At 35.5% G+C, this 24,929-nt stretch overlaps 1 protein-coding gene across 5 annotated transcripts in view; it reads left to right on the top strand.

Moving 5' to 3' along the window:
• The window catches only part of MAGI2 (membrane associated guanylate kinase, WW and PDZ domain containing 2), a 1,343,119-nt gene that overhangs the window by 880,632 nt on the left and 437,558 nt on the right, over positions 1-24,929 (top strand). For all 5 annotated transcript variants that reach the window (XM_045089715.1, XM_045089714.1, XM_045089718.1 and 2 more), the window contains one exon: positions 5,263-5,342. In XM_045089715.1, coding sequence (XP_044945650.1) covers positions 5,263-5,342 — 80 coding nt within the window. The remainder of the gene's footprint in view (positions 1-5,262; positions 5,343-24,929) is intronic.

Raw genomic sequence — 24,929 nt, 5'->3', positions numbered from 1 at the left:
CATAAAATTTCAGTTGGTGAAACATCATCTAGTGTTTATGCAGTATTGAAAACATTATTTTGATGGTGGCAAAGTAGGGGAGGAAGAGGAAAAGGAAACGGAAGGAAGAGGTGGATGAATGGAGGACATGTCTTAAAATTAGGTTTGAATCGGATCACCCATGAGAATCCACTTATGAATAACTAAGAAACTGATTAAGGGATTTATACCCTGACTGGGAAAACATAGAATAATGAAAAAATGGAACGGAGGATGGAGTGTGGCATGATCAATACGAAAATTTTCCACCTGGGTGACTCGGTCAGTTGGCTCTAGGATTCAGCTCAGGTCATGATCTCGGGATCCTACTCACACTCTCTAAAATAAATTAATTAGTAAAAGAAAAAAAGCTCCCCGTTTGATAGCAGTTTTATTAACTTAATTTTTAATATAGCTTCTAATATTCATATGTAATATGAATATATTCATATATAGACCTAATATTCATATTCAAATCTTGTAAATGAGGGATTTTAAGACTTTATTTTGGAAAAATATTCAGGTTGATTTCTGGGGTATTGAGAATGATTTGATAGTTACCTAGTTGTGTTCTAGGGACAGATGAGTCTAAGGTCTTCCTATGCTGCCATCTTAGCTCCACTTGGAAAAATATCCAGATCTGAATGGAGAACATTTGATTCAAAACTGATCTGGGGCGCCTGGGTGGCTCAGTGGGTTAAGCCGCTGCCTTTGGCTCGGGTCATGATCTCAGGGTCCTGGGATCGAGTCCCGCATGGGGCTCTCTGCTCAGCGGGGAGTCCGCTTCCTCCCCTCTCTCTCTCTGCCTGCCTCTCTGCCTACTTGTGATCTCTGTCTGTCAAATAAATAAAATCTTTAAAAAAGAAAAAACTGATCTGAAATGGGGAATTCAAGTTTATAAGGACAAAAGTATTTCCAGTGATACTTTACGTGCCTCCTCAATCACAGTGTTCTGTCTTCCATCTCTGTGCACCTGCAATTTAATATAATACCTACTAAATACAAGACATTCAACACAAAGGGATTTAAGGTTGTGGTTACTATCTTCAAAAAGGAGATAAATGTCTCTATTTCCAAACTATTGGCAAAGGCTCTGAGAAATAAATCTTTGATTATTCTCCAAGGAAGTGAAATAAAAGCAACTCAGTATAAATAACAGTGTTAGGTTTAGTATGCCCTTGGTTTTAGAGCATAAGAAACTTGGACTTGGGAATCCTACATATCTGGGTCGAATGCCAGCTCTTTCACTGTCACACACTAGCTGTGTAACCTTGGGCAAGTTACTCACCTTCTCTGAAGCTTTGTTTTTCTAACTATAAAGTGGAATTAAATAAAAAATATGAAGCCACAGAGGCTCATTAGCATTAAATGAGGTGATGGGTATGAAAGTTCTAGTGCAGTCCCTGACAAAAGTAGACAATCAGGAAATGTTACAAGATAATGAGAATAACTTTGCAATGGTGGGCCATAATGTTAGCTGCTTTTCCTGTCCAAGAGAAGCATTTACTACGTGAGAAGAATGTTTCTCCAGGAAGATAAAATGTTACTATTTAACCTGCACCTTTTGTCAGTTTGGCAAAGGTTAAACGTAGAAAACACACACGCACACACACAGAAATGTCTAATGCATTATAAGTCAGCCTATCACATCTTCAAAGCCATTCTGTTATGAATTTAAACTAGTATTGCAGAGTTAAATGAAATTTCACTTCTGGTTTATTCCAGTCCTCCAGACAGATTCATTATATAGTTTAACATCAGGGAAGAGTTTGGATAAAACACTTTTTAAGGGTTTAATCTTATAGATATTATCTATTAAGGTTTATTAATCTAGCATTGATTGAACTTGAATAGCTACTGACTTTACTCACTTTTCATGATCATCACGTTAACTCTATCCATAGAAATACATGCAAAAGTAGACTACTGTGATTCAGCATTCCTAGAAAATATTTGTTTCATTCCCCAACTAGGGGGAAAAATTTCTTTGCAAATGCAGTATATATTTGTGTATGTTTCTCTGTTTAAGAAACTAGTATCAGAATATAAGATCATATAATATTAGCCTCTTACCTTCCTGTCATTTGTGCACCACACAGTTGGCTCAGATACCGAAAACTGATGTCTTATTTAAGTCTACTTTAGCATTCAAAGTGAAAGGAAATCACAGCCTCAAACTTGAGGAAAAGTGGCATGTAGATTGTGAAAAATCCCTCAGTGATCCCATTTTGTACAGTTTCCTGTCTAATGTTTAATCCCATCTTCAAAGGTAATTATCAAGGTTAAAAATATATAATTTAAGGGACATGGAAAAGCCACTTGGTCTGTTGTCTCCCAAATGCATTAAAAATATCCCCTTTGTAAGGTATCCTAAAGAAGCACCCAAATTACAAGGCTAGGGAGAGCCACTATTGGAAAATACTGCATGTATCTTCATGTGATGTTTCAGACTAAGTACTACCCACATTTTTTTCAGAATCATTTCAGAGGATCAGCTAAAAATGCTGTTCAGTGTAAGAGACTCCCATCTGCCAAAGTGTATTAAAGTGACATACCATTAATGCTAGTTCATCCTAAGGAAAAAAAAAAATCATCCTGTCATGAAATGCATTGTATAAACTCAGGAAAGCTAGGAAACTCACAGTTCTTTACAAAATTAGCCATTGAGACCAATGATAGTGTGGTACAGAAATGGTAATTTGACTCCCTGAAATGGCTCAGTAATGGCCCCTTACTATTTAGCTATAGGTGTGTTTGCTTTTGTGAAAATGTCTTACAGACCTAGAAATAAATGACTTTTCTCCAAAATGAAGGAAGGGTTTTGAAAAAGCAAGCGTGCTTAAAGCGAAGGTAAATGAATTTTCCTGGCCCACTTCCCAGCATTTCTCCCTACCACATAAAAACATAGATGTGTGGGACACCTGGGTGGCTCAGTCAGTTAAGCTTCTGCCTTTGGCTCAGGTCATAATCCCAGGGTCCTGGGATCAAGTCCTACATCGGACTCCTTGCTCAGTGGGGAGCCTGCCTCCCACTCTGCCTGCTTGTGCTTTCTCTCTCTCTCTGACAAATAAATAAATAAAATCTTTAAAAAACAAACAAACAAAAAACAACATAGACATGAACACACCTTACACACAAATGCACTTGTATACACGTGTGTGCGCGCATGCACACACACACACACACACACACACACACTTTGTACTGAAGGCATGTCTATAAAAAAACAGTTTTAGAAGTGAATTTGTTTTTTCAAAATGGAAGCAGCAAACACTGAACCAGTCCACTAACATACTTGGGGTGGTCCTCATCTCCTTCCATGAGTGTCTTTAGTTCAGAGGGAAAAACTAGATTATATTGGCATGACTACAAATGAGGACCCAAATGAGATGAAAGTGTCTGCAATACTTTACTTGCTTCTGAAACTTGATAATAAAGCACCATCAAGCTTTGCAAAGGTCAAACTGGGAGAAAATAAAAGCTAGCATACTCTCCTGATGATTTGTAATTTAACCAAATTCACAGCCTTTATCTGATCAAATTATGAGAGCCCTGCTTAGAGGCATCAATCATGGTGAAGTTCCTGTGTGATGAACACGATGGAGAGTATTTTCTCTTTAGCACACATGAAAGTCGGAAATAAAAGGGAATCTTTTCAGGAGCAGAGATTTCTTGACCCGAGGATCTTCATGTCTCCATTTTCAAATCAGAGGTGGCTCTGCACATAGACAGGATCATTGTCCAGAAAACACTAGGTGCTTTAACACCTTGGGCTTGCTTCCGTACTGCCCGGCTTGTCTCCATCTTTCCTCCTTTCTGCCTTAAACTTTTCTTCCTTAGATAAGCACCTGGTCTCTATAAGTTTGCTCTTAAACATGCTGCCTGGGAGAATTTTCTGGCCTTTGCTTTAAGTGGAGATTTGTCCCTCAGGTTCTCTAGCTGATGCTTATGTACGTTTTTATACAATAAAACATAGTTAAATTTCAAAGAAGAAAGAGAAGATACATGTGAAACGGTTATCATTTGACTTTCATCATTAACATTGGGCTTTCTTACAGTTGTGTTGAAATATCCCTGTTATTTAGCTTTACTTTATATTTCTAAACTATTCTCTGCTGTTCCTTTTCGTGTTCCATTGATGGCCTTTTGACTCTTCCCTGTATGAGCCTCACACTTTCCCACATCCGTGACTTTGTTCATGCTTTTTCTGGAAGCCCTCACAAATGTCACATCCTTGATGATTTGTCCACTGGTAGATGAGATCACTTGAGACAGCTGTACACAGCAAAGACTTTAGTTCCAAATAGCAGTTTTGAGCTTTTGAGTGGTTCTCGAATTATAATGTGCATAAAAATCCCTGGGAGTGCTTGCCAATGATGGAGATTTTGTGGTTCCACCTCAAAGATTCTGATTTCGTAGTTCTATAAAGCCCCAGAATTGTGCACTGTTAATCACCAGGTGACTCCAATGCAAGTGATTCTAGGGCCTCTTTAAGAAACACTGTTCTAAAAACATCTCTCCTCTGTTTTTAAAATTTCTGACAAAAGGCTTCCCCCAAAACATTCTTTTTTCTCCAAAGCAAAATGTCATCAAAATTGTTATTAATTCCCAGAAATTCCATTCTAGAAACATTCAAATACAGGCATTTTTACCCTCTGCCTTCCTGGCCAGATTGAAAGTATTTAGATGGAACACAGCTAAATATGGGTTAATGACATTGCTCTTAATCACTTTTTGAGAAAATGTAGGCATCCCGAGAACATGCTGTAATTTTCATCACTTTTATACTGCCACTGCCAGCTCTGGAGTTAAAGAGTAACAAAACAACTCTTTATGAAAAGGGCAGGTTTAAGATGAAAATAATTATTTTGTAAAAGTGAGGAAACAGTATCAGAGCCTGCGAACTGTGCTCTTCCAACTGGAGAATCCTGTGTTTGTAATAAATTCCTTTTGCTCTGGATGAGTTCTGCATTTTCAATGAGGTTAACTTGGCAACATTCGAGTTGATTTTAATAAAAATAGCTGCTTTGAGGACAGGGAGCTGAGGTTGCCAAATTTACAGCTGCCTTGCACAATTACTCTTACACTACCTTCAGGGTTACTTAGAACCAGTAAGCAAATTAAGTGTATCGATTGCAATTTTGTTGGACTAACACCCCCCTCCTCTTTTTTTTTTTTTTTTAAAGGAATAAACTTGATTCCTTTCAGTATGTGTCTGTTCAGAGTGATCTCTTTTCTTTTCAGCCATAACACAAAGACAACATCATGGCTGGATCCACGACTTGCGAAAAAGGCTAAACCTCCAGAAGAATGCAAAGAGAATGGTAGGTCACTAAGTTCCTACGATGTTTCTGCATTGCACTTTGAGCGTGTTTGTGTTTCTAAAAGGAGGGTCTCACCTCAAGAAGCAGCCATGTGGTTGAGACAGTTGGAAAGATGTAATATTTAATGCTCAGCTAGGAGAGAGAATTAACAGCAGTGCCATGTGGTTTTCCTTTCTCTGTCTGAGGAGACGGTGCCGGATATCACATCTCTGTCCTCTCTGTTGGTTCTCTGTGACTCCTGGCATGACTTTCCCCCACCTTCTAAGGACTTTTTGTTGCAATATGTCTCTCTGAGGATTCTGATCTTTTCACTGGAATCGAACATGTTATATGGAGAAACACTATTGTGGAACTATAAGTAATATTGATTTTTGTGTTTAGAGGCATGGCCTTCTGCTAGTTATTAAGGAATCGGTGATATAAAGGTCTATACATAGGGCTACTTTCCTTTAATCAGATATTTGAATTAAATAACCAGTTGCATGAATATCCTGGGTTATCTATACTATTTTCTAGTTCCCAGTGTAATAATATTAACTTGCTTAGAAGTCACCTGTTTTCATGTATGGGAAGAATGTTTTTAAACAGTTTTGAGGATTAGATGAGTATAAACCTTGCTTTAAATTTAGTATATTAATACATGAAGTCTGTTAGAGAGGATACTTATAATTTTTAAAGATACTGAGTTTCATGTGAAAAGAGTACTTAAAATTTAGCTAAAATGATAAATAACATACTCTCCTTGTGATTATTTGACCACAGTCCAGCCTTTACCTCCCCAAGCTAGTAGAGTCCCATTCACAGGCACCTATCTATGAGAAGCTCTTAAAGGTAGAGAAAGTGATGAGGAGAGTTCAACTTTTAAAGAAGTTTCTGAAAAGTCAACTTTGTAAAATGTCTCTAATTCTGAAAGTCCTTTGATTTTAACAATAGTTCTGGATTTCTCAGATAATATTTTGCTAATGTTCATTTCCATAAGATAACTGTTCACAAGCCAGTTATATACTGAGTTAAATTTAAAAAAATTTTAGTGTACCATTTACATGTACATATTGGAATGCATAAGTATCCAGTTTTTAATCACTATCTACATTAAATTTTATATTCATAACTATATCTCTATGCCTTCTGTATAATAGCATGACTGCATGTGGTTGAATCCCATAAAATTATTATGTGACTTGGACTTTTGAACACCATTAGGTTATATATTTCATTGACACCAATAAGACAAGTGCTGCAGATTGTAGTCGGTTATAAATTAAAATGGCCTGATCTGCTATGTATGGAAGTTACAATTTACTTTTGCCACAGATGTAAAACCTTAGTATATCCTAATTAAAATGAATTTAACGATTTGCAGTGCTATGACATATTGAACTTCTCAGCTGTCTTATTCTTTTCATTAGAAAAAGCTATTAAAGTCGAATTTTAAAATTCTGGGAGTGTTGTAGGCATAAGACATAGCATAACTTTAATATTCCAGTGTTACCAGTTTTTCCCACATCTGCTCTTGTCTGTCTTCTCAGGATGGTAGGTACCTAAAATATGATGCCAGTGTCTGGGAAGTGCACATCACTGACAAAAAACGAGTCCTAGACTACAGTCTTGTAGTTCAGAATGATTTCTAACCAGTCAATTACTATCTGTCTTCCTTTTCTACAAAATAAATAACTCCTAGATTTTATTCCACATATTATTGGAATGTTTTACAGTGGAAAATAACATCTAGTTAGTTAAAATAATATTATTCCAGACACATATTTGAGTTTTCTTGCCAAGAAAATTGCTTTCAGGTAATAGTGTTACTTCTGTTGTATTTTCCTTTAAAACATAGGTTAAAATTGCATATTTAATCATCTGTTAATGGATTGCTGTTGAGCTCGCCAATTAAGTCAGGCTTCTTTATACATTCGGCTCAGGCCAAACAAAGTAGAGTAATTTTCTGAATGCTGGAATGTGTGTGAAATGTGTATAAAAAATTATACAGGCTCCAGCTGATAAGATCTTTCTTAGGCAAAGATTTGTCCTGCTTCTGCCCGAGAGATAGAGTGGAGGCTAATTCCTTAATCCAATCTGGAGTTGAGCCAATAGGAGGTTGGGCTGAGTTTTGATAAGACCCAGTTTATCTCTGGTTTGTTTCTGCGCTGGGTCAGGTTGCCTATATTTTAGGCTTTGTGGGTTATCCACTCTCTTTATAAGTTCTCAGTATGAAAAAGCAGGCAAAATCAATACATTACTAAAGGGCATGGATAGATTTTGATAAATTTTGTTTGTGAACAGAGAATTTGAGTTTCATATACGCTCGGCATTTTAATATTAAAATACTACTCTTGGGTTTTTTTTTTTTTTTGGCAACCATTTAAAAGTATATAAATTGGTCTTCATTTCTGGACCATACAGAAAATAGAGACAGGCTGGACTTGGTTCACAGGACAATCCAGGCCCAGTGTGTTCATGTGGGGCCTTCCTCTTGGCAGGGCTTGAATGCCAATATTTTAAAAATATTTTTTCTTCTTAGTATTGCAAGACTGCCAAAAATCTGTGATGCATTTCAGGGGTTTTGGCTTAGCTTTTTGCCTCTAGACCTTGCAGCTTCTGAATCTGACAAACGTCATCATGGGATAATGGGTTGTGTGTTTTAGATCTCTGAAGTCTATATTTTGTCACTGTGGTCCCTCAAGACTCCTCAACTTTGTGCTGGCTTCCCTAACCTCCAGTGGAGGCCAACTCTGGGTTCTTCCCACAGCCCACAATCCATAAAAGCAGCTGCAAATTCTTCCCTTACCTCTTCAGGGTTTTCTACTCTTTAGAATCCTAGACCTGTGGTTTCAGCAGTGCTCTGATCCTTTTCAGCTGTTCATTTTTCATTTTGTATAGATTTTCTTTGTGTTCTCAGAGCTTATAAGCTTCTCATTCCATCCTACCTGGAAGCAAAAGTTTTATGCCGTACTTTTAAAAAGCATTTTAGACCTTATTGGGTTGCATACCATGAATTCTGGATTATTACCATAATTAATAGTTTAATCTCTCAAAATGGAATTCCATGATGTTGTATATGTGCGCAATTACGAGTTTACCTAGGTCCCTGTGGATGTGGATACAGACATGGATACATGTTGCAAACATGGGCATCTGTGGTTCTGTTAACATAGGTGTGAAACGTTAATTCCTTGATCAACTATGAAAAGAAGAAGCTGATTGAAAGAGAGATGGAAGGGGTATCTACTGATCTAAATTATTCTTGGGTTAGAGGAAAAACTAGCAAATGTTTTCTTATTGTTATCAAGGGGGATGTGGGAATATAGACAGCTCCATACAAATACATATTGAACAGCTCTCTATTGACATCACAGCAACCATTTTGATTTCTTACCTGCTACTAAACATAAAAGCATACTTCCTTCTCTCACCATACAGTTGAAAATACTGAAGTCACTACATTCTGTGCATTTGTCATCGCTCTGTGTTTTTAGAGTTTCAGCACTAGTCGACATCACCGAAAAATTCTCCACCTACTACTGGATTCTAATATTAGTATTTGGGGGAGTGCCATTTAGCAAGCCAAGATAGTCTTTTACAAAACACCACAGAAATCCCAGTTAGCTGTTGAACGGTTTGGAGGCAAGATCTGTGAATTGTGTATGAGACATCATCATATTTGTCCTCGGCCCTCAGAATCAATACCACAGGCTTTCTCCTGACACCTTTGCGATCACACACATCCCAGTGGTGACACATCCCCCAAGAATCTCTGAACTAGGGTTAACATCAAAAGTGATTCTCAGGTCATGATCTTATGAGTCATGAGATCGAGCCCTGCGAAGGACTCTGCACTCACAGAGAGGAGTCTGAGATGGTCTCCGTCTGCCCACTCACTGACTCTCTCTCTCTCGTAGATAAATAAATCTTTTTTAAAAAATGACTCAAGCCTTGTGGGACCATTCTTTTCTTAAAGTTGAAAGGTAATTCAACTATCACAGTTAGGAGTAGAGATTGTGTGAAATTTGGAGCCGTGAAAAACTCTAATCCAAACACAAACCTGTGGGCTCTTGGGCAAGGTGCTTAATTTCTAAGAGCCTAGGCTTTCTTACCTGTAAAATGGAAAGCATATCTGTTTCATGCAGATTTAATTTCACATAGAAGAGGGACAGTGCTTGTGATGCCACAGGCTCTGAATAATTGCTCCTTTCTTTTCCTTCCTGTGTGTTCTGAGCCAACAAATTAGCCTCATAGAAGACAAAGGGAGGAATTCAGAATGGTTGGCCTACCTTAAAGGACTGGAATTATTCTAGAGTGTCCTGGAGAGATGAAAATGAAAAAACCCACATAGGCTAAAATTATCCGCCTCCCTAATTCCAACCTAATATTGATAGATTGGAGGTTGTTGCCCTCCATTCTGTTACAATGGCTCTGAATTCTCACAAAGTTGTAATCACAGCTGTGCGAACTAGGTGGGTTCATTTCTAGATTCTATGTCGTTGAGTTATAAGGGAGTTTTCTCATGGTACTGTAAAAAAAAAATTACATAATCTTAACATGTTTACCTACATGAGAACTGCATTTCCCTTGACATTTAAAGCGTTGAGCTATTACTTTGTCTTTTAAAGAAAATGGTATCCAAGGTACACATAAATGAAGATAGCATAGGCTGTATTTTGTAATATTTATTGTGTGTGTGTGTGGTTTTTTTTTTTTTCCCAAGAGAAGGAGGTTTATCTTTCTAAAATAATAGAAAACACTAATTAGTTTTAGGTCATTTCTCTTTTTTTGTCATTTCTTTTTTTCTTAATTCTTTTTCAAGGTTTTATTTACGTTTCAGTTAGTTAACATACGGTGTAATATTAGCGTCAGCTGTACAATACAGTGATTCATCACTTACATACTGTGCTCATCACAAGTGCCCTCCTTAATCGCCTCCCCTCCTCCCCCCCTCCTCCACGCACCTCCCCTCCAGCAACCCTCAGTTTGTTCTCTATAGTTATGAGTCTGTTTTCTGGTTTGCCTTTCTCTCCCCCCTCCACCATGTTCACGCGTTTTTGTTTCTTAAATTCCACATATGAGTGAAATCATACAGTATTTGTCATTCTCTAACTGCCTTATTTCACTTAGCATTATACTCTCTTGCTCCAGCCATGTTGTTGCAAATGGCAAGATTTTATTCTTTTTTGTGGCTGATATATTCTATTGAATATATATATATTATAGAATAGAAATATATAGAATATATATAGAATATATAATGTATAGAGAATATATCAGCCACAAAATATATAATAGAAATATATATGATAGAATATATCATATATAGAATATATATATATATATATATAGAATAGGATAGTATGTGTGTTTGTGTGTGTATCTATATATATATATACATACATTTATATACATACACACACACACACACACACACACACACATGCACACACATTCACCAGTCAGTGGACATTTGGGCTCTTTCTATAATTTGGCTATTGTTGAGAATGCTACTATAAACATTGGGATGCATGTATCACTTTGAATCAGTATTTTTGTATTGTTTGGATAAATATCTAGTAGTTTAATTGCCAGATCATAGAGTAGCTCTACTTTTAACTTTTTGAGGGAAATCCATGCTGTTTTCCACAGTGTTACACCAGTTTGCATTCCCACTAACAGTGTAGGAGGGTTCTTCTTTCTCCACATCCTCACCAACATCTGTTGTTTCCTGTGTTGTTAATTTTAGCCATTCTTACAGGTGTGAGATGATATCTTATTACAGTTTTGATTTGTATTTCCCTGATCATGAGTGGTGTGTATCATTTTTTTGTGTGTGTCTGTTAGCCATCTGTATGTAGTTTTATGTCATTTCTTAAGTGAATTTCTTAACTGCCATGGAGATCAGGAAATGCATACTTTTATTTTCAGAGTTCACTTTCTATTCCTAGAGTGCATAATTTATTTCTTTTTAGAATAGGGGCTTTGGCCTATTGTCTCATTAAATTTGTATCGATAATTAGTGATTCTAATCTCTCAAGAAAAAATATGACCAAATCAGTTTCACCTTTGAATATATGTTTTCCTAATCTAATAAACCTGCTGAGATTATGTTTGTAAAGCACCTTGAAATTTTTCCATTAGGAAGAATTCAGTGAAACACACTTGAAGGGCACCTGGTGGCTTAGTTGGTCAAGTGTCTGCCTTTGGCTCTGGTCATGACCTCGGGGTCCTGGGATCAAGTCCCTCATCTGGCTCCCTGCTTAGTGAGGAGTTGTCTTCTCCCTCTCCCTCAGCCCCTTACCTCCCACTCATGCACTCACATGCTCTCTCTCTCTCAAATAAATGAATAAAATCTTAAAAAAAAACCAAAAAAACAAAAAAAAACAGACTCTAAAGATACTATTCAAGTACAAGACTTTAAAATTGAAAAGTCATGGATATATTGAATTCCTATCTTTAAATATTACAAACTAACTAATTTGGATGTTATTTTTTGTTTCTGTACTGATATTTAGGGTGTTTTATAAAAAATTGTTTAAAATATCTTAATATAAACTGTTCTTATTTTGCTAACTGGTGATTATTCATATTAGTCATGATATTTTATAGCAGCACTTTGAGGTATGCTTTATCCAATGATATAGTAACCATTCCAATATTTTCAGCTTAGGAGTACTATGAAATACCAACACTTTAGGAATATAAATCTTCTGTGGAGGAAATAATAAAATCAAACGCAATTAAATTATATACCATAGATATTCCACTGCTTTATGCCAATACCAGATTGTGCTGTTTATTGCCGGCATCTGTCCTAATTGGTCCCGGTCTACTCTGATTGGTTAGTGTTCAGATCATGAAAATAGTTAAATATTTTGAATATCATTTTTGTACTAATAATTTATTTCTCTCTTCTACCTACAGTCTTCATCATGGCTATAAAATAGTACCTATGTAGGGATTTAAAAAATTCTGTCCTTTTATTCTTGATTTCTCAAGCTTCTTTTATGCTTAGGAATGAGTTATGTCTTATGTTCATTGTTTAATGCATACAAGTTTGAAAATAATATGGATGTCATCAAATCTGCTTGTTGTGCCTATATAGTAGCAAAATAATTTCAAAATATTTCAAATGTGACTTTCAGGATTTTTTATTTTGAAATATTTATAAATTCATGGGAAATTACAAAAGCAAGTATGGGGGGGGGGCAAATACCCCTAACAAAGACCCAATATTAACATCTTACATAAATATGATACTATATAAAAATCAGAAAATTGACATTAGTACAATCCACAGAATTTATTTTACCAGTTATATAAGTACTTGTATGTGTGCATATGTGTGTGCATATATCATATATGTCACATATGTAGTAGTTACATGTGACCATGGCCACAATCCAGAGTCATAACTCTGCCATCCCACAAGACTCTCTCATGCTACTGCTTTATGTGCATATCCATCCCCTCTCACTGCACAGTCCCTAACCCTTAACAACCACTGATCTGTTCTCCATGTCAATGTCTTTGTTATTTCAAAAATGTTCTATAAATGGAATTATACAGTGTGTAAACGTTGGAGATTGACTTTTTTCCACTCAAGTTAATTACACTGAAACACATTCAAGTGTGTGTATCAAGAGTTGGCTACTCTTTATGTACCACTGTTTAAGCATTTACCCATTTAGGACATCTAGGTTGATTTCAGCTTTCAGTTAATATGAAAAAAGCTGCCACAAACATTTGTATACAAGTTTTTGCATGAACATAGGTCTCTTATCTGGGATAAAAGTAAAGGAATGTAATTCCTAGATTTTTGGGAAGTACATTTTTAGTTTTAGAATAAATAGCTGTACTATTTTCCAGAGTAGCTATATTCTTTTATTTCCCAACCAGCAATGAGCCAGTTTCTCTATATCCTTGCCAACATTTGGTGTTAGGACTTTATTTCTCATGTTGGTTATTTTGATAGGTGTATGATGATAGCGAATTGTGGTTTTAATTTGTATTTCCCTAATGGCTAATGATATTGAACATCTTTTCATGTAATTATTTGTCATCTGTGCATACTGCTTGGTAGTATGTTTGATAATGTCTTTTGCCCAATTTTTAATTAGATTATTTTTTAAAATTCAGTTTTGAGGGTTATTTATATATTCTACATATAATAAGTTCCTTTATCAGTTAATAAACATTGTCCCCAGGCTACAGTTTTTACTTTTGTCCTCTTAACAGGGTCTTCTGCAGAGAAAATGTTTTTAATTTTGATGAAATCAAATTTATCAATTTACCAAATTTATCAGTTTTTCCTTTTGTGAAACGTGCTTTGAGTATCAAGTCTAAGAGCTCTTCCCTCAGCCCTAGATGCCAAAGATTTTCTCACTTTTTTCCCTAAATTGTGTACTTCAACATTTGACCTGTAGGTCTGTGATCTATTTTGAAATAATTTTTGTATAAAGTGTTAGATGTAGGTTGAGGCTTTTAAATTATTATTATAATAAACAATTGATACCCACTTACTCTAGCACGTTTTGGTGAAAAGGCTGTCCTTCCTCCACTAAATTATGTGTGTGATTTTGCCATGTCATTTGGGTTCCATTGATCTATGTGTCTATCTGTGCACCAGAACCATCCTGTCTAGATTACTATAGCTATATCTTAAGCCTTGATATTGAGTAGACTGGTATTGCCTACCTTATTTTTAAAAATATATAGGTAGAAGCTTTAGTTAATCAGAAAGATGTAACAATCCTAAATTCATATGCATCTGATAGCATACCTTCAAGTTATATACAAAGGAAAAAATTACAAATCTGAAAAGAGAATTTGAAAAATTCATGGAGTGTATTACTTCATGTACCTCTCACTACTCAATATATTAAACAGAAAAAAGAAGAAAAATTTGAGTAACAAATAGTAATCTTGATTCAAAAGCCACAAATCGACACCACACTTAGATAGAAAATATAATTCTCAAACACACAGAGTACTTTACAAACATTGAGTACATGGTAATCTTTAGAGCAAGCCTCAACAAATTTCAAAGTTGACATTATTACTTTACAGAAAACTTAAATTATATATCAATAAAAAGATAACTAAAATACTGTCCATGCTTAGGAATATAAAAACACATTTTAACGTGTATTTTTCCAAATTTATTGAGATATAATTGATAAATTATGTAAGTTTAAGATAAACAGCATTATCATTTGATACCCATATATATGATGAAATGACCAACACAGTAAGCTTAGTTAATACATCCAACAACTCACATAATTACCTTATATGGGGGTATGGGGATAAGAACATTTGAAATTTAGTCTCTTAGCAACCTTCAACTGTAATTTATAATACTACTAACTCTAATCACCATGACATACATTTTATCTCCAGAGCTAATTTAGCTTATAACTGGAAGTCTATACCTTTTGACCAACATCTCCTCATTTCTTTCATTGCTTGGTCTTCCATTCTACTCTTGTTTCTATGAGGTTGCGGGAGAGGGAGTTCTAGATTTCATATATGAGGTCATCCAGTATTTCTGTCTAACTTGTGCACAAGTTAGACCCTCAAGGCCCGTTCCCGTTGTCACAAATGGCAGGATTTCCTTCTTATAGCTGAAAAATATGCCATTGTATGTATGTATGTATATATATATATATATATATATACATATACAATGGCATATATATATATATATATATATATATACATATTACATTGTTTTTATCCATTCATCCACTGATGGACACATAGATTGTTTCCGTTTGTTGGCTATTTTGAATAAAGCCGCAAGGAAGATGGAGGAGGGGGCAGATACCTCTTCCAGTAGTGATTCAGTTTACTTCAGATATATAGTCAGAAGTAGAATTGCTAGATCATATGGTAATTCTATTTTTAATTTTTTGAGGAGCCTCCATATGTTTTCCATAGTGGCTGTACCAATTTATATCCCTAGCAACAGTGCCCAAAGGTTCTCTTTTTTCTACATCTTTGCCAACACTTGATATCTTACATATTTTTGGTAGTTGTCATTCTAACAGGTATAAGATGTTGTATCCCTGCGGTTCAGATACAATTCCTTATGATTATGTCATCTTTGGAAAAAATGTGTATTCAAATCCTTTGCCCATTTTTTAACTGACTTTTTTTTCTTTTTTACTCGAGTTATATGAGTTTCTATATATTTTGGGATTTTTAACTCCTTTCAGATAAATGGTGTGAAATATTTTATCCATTTTATAGATTGCCTTTTAAAATTTTTGTTTATTGTTCCTTTTGCTATTTAGAAGCTTTTCAGCTTGGTATAGTCCCATTTGTTTTTATTTTATTTTATTGCTTGTGTTTTGGTGTCAAGTCCAAAAAATCATTGCTAAGATCAATGTCAAGAAGTTTTTTTCTATGCTTCTAGTGATTTTTGGTCTCAGATCCTACATGTAAGTCTTTTAATCCATTTGAAGTTCATTTTTTGTTGTCAAAAATGTTATCAAAGGGCCCTATTTAATTTTTCTGCCTATGACTATTCGGGTATCTCACCATCACTTGTTGAAGAAAGTATACACCTCCCATTAAGTATTCTTAGCTCTCTTGTTAAATGTTAGTTGACTATAAGTGCATGGGTTTATTTATGGACTCTTGATTCTATCCCATTTGTCTGTGTTTCTCTTTTTATGCCATTTCCACACCATTTTGATTACTTTAGCTTTGTAATATAGTTTGAAATCAGTAAATATGATGCCTTGCCTTTTTTCTTTTTCTCTCTGGATTGCTTTTGCTATTCAGGGTCTTTATGCTTTCATATAAGTTTTAGGATTATATTTTTATTATGTGAAAATTGCTACTGGAAGTTTGATAGCAATTACATTGAGTCCATAGATATATTGCTTTGAGTAGCATGAACATTTTTGCAATACTAGCTGTTCCAGTACATATACACACAACATGTTTCCATTTATATGTGTCTTCTTAAGTTTTTTTCTTTGAGTCTTATATTTTCAGTATACAGAATTTTGATCTCCTTGAATTTATTCTTTAGAATTTCTTTATTTTTTATTCTGTGGTAAATGGGATCATTTCTTTATCTTTTTTTCAGAAAATTCATTGTTATTTCTGTATCCTGCAACTTTATAGAATTGCTGATTACTTCTGACAATTTTTTAGTATAGTCTTTTCAGGGTTTTCTATATATAAGATTATACCATCTGAAAACAGATAAAATTTTTACTTCTTTTATGATTCGAATGCCTTTCATTTATTTTCTTCCCCTAATGTCTTTGGCTAGAACCCCTATTACTATGTTAAATAAAGAATGGGCACCTTTGTCTTACTCTTGATCTTAGAGGAAAGATTTTCAGCCTTTCATCCTTGAGTAGCTCTGGGCTTGTCAATATTGCTTTTATTATGTTGAGGTACATTTATTTCTTGTATGCAAACAGTTGTTAAGACTTTTTATCATGAAAGAATGTTGAATTTTTTCCATTTTTTTGTGTATCTGTTGAGATGACTATATGATTTTTCTCTTTAATTTCATTAATATGGTGTGTCATACTTACTGATTTACATATGTTGAACCATCTTTGCATCCCAGTGGCAGATCTCACCTGGTCAGAGTCTATGATTCTTTAATGTGCAATTGAGTTCAATTTGCTAATACTTGTTTGAGAAATTTTCCATCTATATTTATCAGGGATGTTATTAATTTTCTTGTAATTTTCTTTGTCTGCTTTGGTATCAGGATAATGCTGGCTTCATAAAATGCCTTTAGGAGTAATACGCTCCTCTTCAGTTTTTTGAAAGCGTTATAGAAGGATTGGCATTAATTTTTCTTCAGATGTTTGGTAGAATTCAGCGGTGAGACCATCTAGTCCTGGGCTTTTCTTTGTTAAAAAGTCTTTTTTATGATAATATTTTTATGAAAATTGCAGTATTTTTTAATGACTATTTGTTGAATTATTTGGGGGCATCTATAGTGGAAGGGCAGGAAAAAGTGAGCCCATACTATCTTCTCTGGGAACAGCTGTCTAAATACTATGGTTGATACTAAATGATAACAATGATTTAAGTTTTATTTTACTATACACTCTTTCTTTTCCATCTACTAACACTTTGTAAGGTAGGTAGAGATTTTTAACTCCCACTTTTTCAGTTAATGTTGCATTAAGTGAAATAAGGCATTCCAAAATTTTAAGGGCCTTGTCTAATAAATGTAAATTTAAAAATGAGGATGAATCCAGGTCACGCAAGTTTGAGATAGATCTCAATGTTATGTCCATCATGTGACATCACAATGTTTTAGCTGGAGACACTAAGCCCTTAAATTTTTGTTAAAAAAAACTGGTTTAAAATGTTTTTACTTTAAAATTTTGTATTTTAAAAAATGAAAGAGAACTTTTTCATATATATGTAATATTTTCTCTGGGATATCAAATTTATAAATAGACCAATCCATACAATTTTATGATTGAATAATTTAATTGTCATTTGGTTTATGTTCTTAAATTAGCTGAGTGAATTTAGCTTTCTGAAGGATGTTTTTAAATAAGTATTGATGTGGGGCACCTGGGTGGCTCAGTGGGTTAGGCCTCTGCCTTTGGCTCAGGTCATGATCCCAGGGTCCTGGGATCGAGCCCCGTATCGGGCCTTGCTGAGCAGAGATCCTGCTTCCCCCTCTCTCTTTGCCTTTCTCTGCCTACTTGTGAGCTCTCTCTCTCTCTCTCTGTATCAAATAAATAAAATCTTTAAAAAATAAATAATAAATAAATAAATAAATAAGTATTGATATATATTTTGTGTTTCTCAATTTAAAAAATGAATAAGCTTTTGTTGGTTTTTACGTCTTCACGGTTTCTAAATATCTTCACTGCAGTCCACATAATGTTGGAACAATTTCTTTAAGAACTAAAATAGGGATATCTGTCAATCATATTGTGAGACACAGTGTTATGTGTCCCTCAGTGGTTAGATCTGTTCAGCAATGCAGAAAGCAAACAGAAAGGTGAAGCTGTGATCTGCATATTACAGACAAATTCTTCAAGAAGTAGGAGATGTAGATCCAGATCATCAACCCAAAGCCAAGCAATGAGCATTAACTATGGCATGTACTTGGGGGGAGGAGGGAGAAGGTCTAATTTTAGTTGCTGAGGTGACATGATTTGATTTCCCTCTTGGTACATGTAATTTAAAGATTTCCTAAATTGTATGCATTACAAAACAGTGTATTCCAAAACAGATAACTCTTTGAAAAGCATTTTTTTTTTTTACTAATTCAAATGAAATATGAGCACTTACAATATAATCCAGTGTATGATTGTGGCCAAACCACCAAGCATCTCAAAGTGCCTGGTATAATACATGTTCAGTGAGACCACTCACACAGCGATAGTTAATGGCCTATCCATGTTACTATTAAAAACTCATGTCTTTAAGAAATTATATTTCTAAGAGGTTAAGATTTTATGTGCTCTTTGTAGAAGCAACTTGGATTTAAAAAGTTGCCTTAAACATAAAGGGGCAAACACTGTTTGATGCTCTGATACCAAAACTGTGTAAGAAACCCAAATATATTTAGAACCATTATTTCCAAGGTATCACTTCAAATCAGCAATAAAAATCAATAGGAAATTTTATTGACTGTATTTGTTCTTGAACTCCTTACTAGTAACTAATAAATCATAGTTTTATGATTTATTAGTTACTATGATAGTTTTATGATTTATTAGTTATCATCACTTTTTTGACCCATAAAATTATACTCAACAATTTCATTTTGGTTTCCCAATATTTGCTTTCATTTAAAAAAAAAAAGTCTTATCTCTCTTCTTCCACATTATCTTTTCAGTTTTCTAACATATCTTTTATCTTTGCCTCCTACTTGTTTGCTTAACCTAAATCTTCTCTTTGAGGTTGTTTTATTCACTCCTTCAGTGCTGTGAGTCTACCCAAAAAAGCGGCCCTTTCCCTTTGATTCTGGTACTCAGTTATTGTATATCATTAGTCATTTTAGTCCTTTTAACATGGATTATATACCTGCAAACAAAGCAGGGCAATCCATTTGTCCATATGACAAATATTTGTTGTATATCTGCACCGCTTATAGAGTTGAACTATGCCCTGTGGAAAAAGTGTAAAAAGCAGTATAATTGACAAGATAATATAGTTAGCTCTCCAAAATAATGAGGAAAGTTTAATAATGGTGTGAAGAATCATCCATCACACAAGAGGAAAATGAAAGACATCTGACCATGAAGAGGAGTGTTCAATGAAGGCTTGTTTTCAAAGATGTGGAATTTGAGCAGAATTTCATTTTATTTATATTTTTTACAAGATTTTATTTTTAAGTAATTTCTGTACTCAGCATTGGGCTCAAGCTGATCTCAACCCCGAGATCAAGAGTCACCTGCTCTACTGACTGAGCCAGCCAGGTGCACCAAGAATTTTGAAGATGATTTGGATTTATAGTCACCCTTCAATGTTTAGCTTCTGCTGAATTATTTCATTGGGTGACCTTCTAGTCTACTCCTTCTCCCTAGGTGTTGCTCCTTTCTCATTTATATGCTGATGCCTCAATTTTTCCTTTCAACCCTGACTAATTCTGCCCGATATTATTAATATGCACAAGTGCTATATCCATTTATCTTTACTCCATTAGGTGTTATTCCTATTATGTTATTGTTGCTTAGGTAATTTTCAGTAACTCAGTCCTCCACTCCTATTTTAGCCAGCTTTGTATTTGCTGTGCTATCATTTCTTGCAAGTCCTTTAAAAGATATAAAATTTGTCCTTTCCATTACTAAAACTGTTATTCTTACATGTGTTCTTTCGATCTTTAGTCCATATTTATGTGTATGAAATCCTTTATTGCCAGAAAATATTTCTTACATTTTTTGAAATGTATTGTCTTAAAATTACCTCTTTCCAAATGGGTGGTATCTCCTTTCACTAATCATGATAATGTGCCATCAGCCATTCCTTCATTCTTGCTTTTCATATTCAGTGTAAATCCAGGGTTTGTGTCTTCATATTCAAGATTCTGCATGAGTTCTGTCTCACTCCATTTGGTTACTTTTTCTTGGGAACACCACCAGCTGTTGTTACCGTTTTCTGTATTCCATTCTGATTACAAGTGCTTTATTTTTTTAAAAAAAGTCAGATTTAAGCAATCTTATCTCTCCTTAAGACTACAGTTCAAAAAGGTCCATGTACCAACTTGATATATTGACAACACGTGGATTTGACCCCAAGTGGTGAGGGACCGCCTGATAAAATTATGACTCAAGGAAGGGATAGATGAATAAACAATCTGAAGTACCATGAGCATTTTGGACTTCACAGTATATTTTATTTTATAACAACAACAAAAATTCAGTTTCCAAAAGTTTGAATTTTCAACAAGAACATCAAGTTTTCTCTCTTGAATTGAGTTCCCTGTATCTATGTGCACACATGTTAATTTTAATAAATCTTACATATACTATATCTAAAATATGTTACATTAAAAAAAACCTTTCCCCCTTTAAATGGAGAAATTACTGTTAGCTTCTATGGATGAAAGATTGTATGTCTCCATTTTTTTTTAAAGATTTATTTATTTGATAGATCACAAGTAGGCAGAGAGGCAGGTGGAGGTGGGGGGAAGAAGGCTCCCTACTGAGCAGAGAGCCTGATGTGGGGCTCGATCCGAGGACTCTGGAATCATGACCTGAGCCAAAGGCAGAATCTTTAACCCACTGAGCCACCCATGCACCCTATATGTCTCCATTATTATCTGTATCGATTGACAGTTCCTCATTTTATTTATCTACTTCCATTCGGATTCCACCAAGAACATTATTTTGTACAAAAACTCTGGCCTCAGAAATGGAAGCCTGGTTGAGGCTAACTCAGAACTTACACATTTCACTCTGAATTTTGAATGTATTTTGCCTCTTGCTTTGTCTAACAATTGGGCCTTGGAGATCCTTAGTAACTGTTTATATTTAATTTCAGTAGTATCCTGGTGCTATGTCATATTAGCTCTTTTTCCAACATACTTTTAAAATTACCCTTTGAGTCTGCAGCTCAGCTTTATACATTTTCTTGAGAATGTAGCTGAATTATAATCCCATTTCCCAAGCAGATGTACTACATACAGATTTTTTTTTATCATCTTTGCAGAATTCATAACTAACAACTCACTGTGTGCCTAATAGCATAAAAGCAATGGGTGCCTTTACAAAACTTGTCAGGGGAAAACCCAGTTTGCAGGTCAATAAATAGACACATGTGATAGTTTAATCTTTTCCTCAAATAGGATAGCATTCCTCTTGGTTTAGTCTCACAGTAACACCAGTGTATGGGATGGTCTGTAAGAAAACCTTTGTAAATCCCAAAGCACTAAAGCCCACAAGTTGATGTTGCTATCGTGGTTCTCAGTGGCACCATCACCATCTGAGCCCCTCTTATCATAGGGGACAGTTTCCAGCATGTACTAGATGGGGATGGGAAACCAACACACTGAGTTTGAGCAGGTTGCAGTTCTTTCATGGCTGTTTGCCTTTCACATGCGTCCGATCAAAGACCTCACTCCTGCCTTCCCTCTCTTTTCCCCTCCTACTTCTTGTCTCTTCCATTTAATGGCTTCTTACTTAGAGATTCCTACCTGTGAGTTCATTATGAGTGAAGAAGGTTGAAGAGGTGCTGTGTTTCGATCTCCCAAAAGGAAACCTATGCATCCATGCATGATTGCATAAGAAATAAATACACCGTGTATGTCTATGTGTCTGCGTCCACATGTGTTGTATATCACTGGGCATGGCGAAAAATATGCCATAGTAAATCCATCTGGGTTAATTAAGAAGGACTTCTTTTACAAAATGGACTCTTGTGCCAAGTTGGTTTTTTGGTAAGATTTTATTTATTTATTTGAGAGAGCAAGCAGAGGGAGGGACAGAAGGAGAAGCAGACTCTCCTTCAAGCAGGGAACCTGATGTGGGGGCTCAATCCCAGGATCCTGGGATCATGACCTGAGCCAAAAACAGATGTTTAACAAGTCACCTAGGCACCCCCTCAGGTTTTATTTTTAAATAAATAATCTCTACATCCAATCTGGGCCCCAACCCCATAATCCTGAGATCAAGAGTCACACACTCCATTGACGGAGCCAGGCACCCCGTGCTAAGTTTTCAAAAACACTGAAGTAGTATGCCATGACAGAGAGAGAGAGAGGAAAAACAAAACAAACATTCTATATGTGCAGATTGACTTGAAGATGATTTGGGGTGGGAGAGACCAATTAGGTTTTCCTGACTAAAGCTGGGATTGGAAGCAAGTGTAGTCATATGTAAGTAGATGAGCGTAGTGAGGTAAAAGGCAGACATGTTGTAAAGTGATCAACCTCAACTGCTTTTGTGTACTTCTTGTTTATAGAATGTATTTATTTTCTAAAACATATATGCGGATGTCAGATTTATTCCTAACCAGCACTCCATGAAATATTCAATGTTAATATCCGCATTATGACACTAAGACCTACAGAGGAAAATGATTTGCTCAAACCAGTTGATGGTTGACCTATCATTAGAATCCTTCCCTCATGATTTGTTAGTTAGTGACCTTTCCCCATATCGTATTGCCACTAAGCATGGGGCAAAGCCAGGGATAAAGAATGATCAAGAGTTCCTGGGATTTATAACACTCATTCCTTCTCCAGGAAGATGCCAAGCATTAGTACCATTGTCACTATCATGAACAGAAACTGAGAACAAGAACAAGGACATGTTTAGGAGGTTGCTGCTTACTTCGCATTATATACAACCTGGAAATACTCATGTTTAAAAGAGCACTTGCGTACTCTCCAACATTCCATAGGGTTTATAATGTCCCATTAAGTGGAATGGTTTTATAGCTAACATTTACTAGTATTACCCAGAGTACATGGTACCTGCGTGGTATATGCACTATTTCCTCAAGAGTGGTAAAAGCTATCTTAAAATGTTTAAATCCTTAGCTTGGTTCCAGGGAAATATGCAGTCCTTTAAAGAAAAGTTTTCTTTTTGGGGCGCCTGGGTGGCTCAGTGGGTTAAGCCTCTGCCTTCAGCTCAGGTCATGATCTCAGAGTCCTGGGATCGAGCCCTAAATCGGGCTCTCTGCTCAGCAGAGAGCCTGCTTCCTCCTCTCTCTCTGCCTGCCTCTCTGTCTACTTGTGATCTCTCTCTGTCAAATAAATAAATAAAATCTTAAAAAAAAAAGTTTTCTTTTTATTAAAAAAAGGTGTTTACTGACTACTGCCGTGAGGCAGATAGCTCTAGTAAATATTATCAGTTGCTCCTTGGTTTTGTCATCGTTATTGTCTATATTAGTTTCGTCTCGAAAGTCGTTGCCTTTTATTCAAAGGTTGTTTTAAGGCTGTGCATGATATATCTATATAAAGTCATAAACACAGCTAGCAAATAAATATTAATTTTTTGACTAAGTGAGAAGTAGCAGTTTTAAGATATTAATGAAGTTTGGGGAACTACATTTTGCCATGAAAGCGAATTTATTATTGCAACAAAATTGATGATGAAAAGGTGAAGGAATGATCATGTTTGAACCTAATTATTGTAGTAATTTAATACTATCCAGATACCTCTGAGCCATGGGACTACAGAAAAGAAACATAGGATAGTCAGTAAGAATGTGGGCTCTCTCTGAAGCCATACTGCTTGGGTCTGGATCCTGGTTCTGCCTTTTACTGGCTGTGTGAACCTGGGCAGTTTATAGAGTCTTGGTACCTCAGTGTCCACATTTCTACAAAGAGACGTAAAAATTGATCTTTTCATCACAGTGAAAATTGAATGAATCAATATATTCAATGTGCTTAGAAAAATGCCTGGCATATTATAAACACTGTATAAGTGTTCTTATGATGATGATGACGAAGCCAAATATATCATCTTATTGTATGTTATTTATTTTATTAAAGTTTTTTATTTGTTTATTTGAGAGATAGAGCACAGAGGAAAAGTGAGAGGGAGAAGCAGACTCTGGTGAGTGGAAAGCCTGATGCAGGGCTGGATCCCAGGACCCTGAGACTGTGACCTGAGCCAAAGACAGAAGCTTAACCAACTGAGCCACCCAGATTGCCCTATTTTTAACAGTCTTTCCTCAGGCTTCCAGAATAGAAGAAAAATAACCTGAAGTGTGTGTGTGTGTGTGTGTGTGTGTGTGTGTGTGTGTGTAATCACAAATAAAGTCCATAGAGGTATTTATAACACATTTCTTTTATCTACTTCACCATTGATTTTTTGGTTATTATTTTAAATATTAGTAGCTTCCAAGTATTGAGTAATTAGTGTGTGCTAAGTCTTACATAGCTTATCTCATTTAACAGCCCAGTGAGACACATAGTATCACTATCCCCATTTTACAGAGAAGGAAACTTCTGGTCAGTTCATTCTTTTAATAGAAAACAAGACAAAGAAAAGATGATCTAGACAAATGTAGCTTCATTCATGTCTGCCTTTTTTTTCTCATTTCCCACTCCATCTTCATTGTTTTGGTAGTAGCACTGAATTAGCACATTAAACTCGCTTTTATAAAAGAGCAACAGATGGCATTATCCTAAATGTGCTCTTC

The sequence above is a fragment of the Mustela putorius genome, unplaced genomic scaffold (assembly GCF_011764305.1).
Source record: "Mustela putorius furo isolate JIRA1106 unplaced genomic scaffold, ASM1176430v1.1 tig00003845_pilon_pilon_pilon, whole genome shotgun sequence".
NCBI classification, from domain to species: Eukaryota; Metazoa; Chordata; class Mammalia; order Carnivora; family Mustelidae; genus Mustela; species Mustela putorius.
The sequence above is the reverse complement of the archived record's forward strand: the minus strand, read 5'-3'. Positions and strand labels throughout refer to the sequence as shown.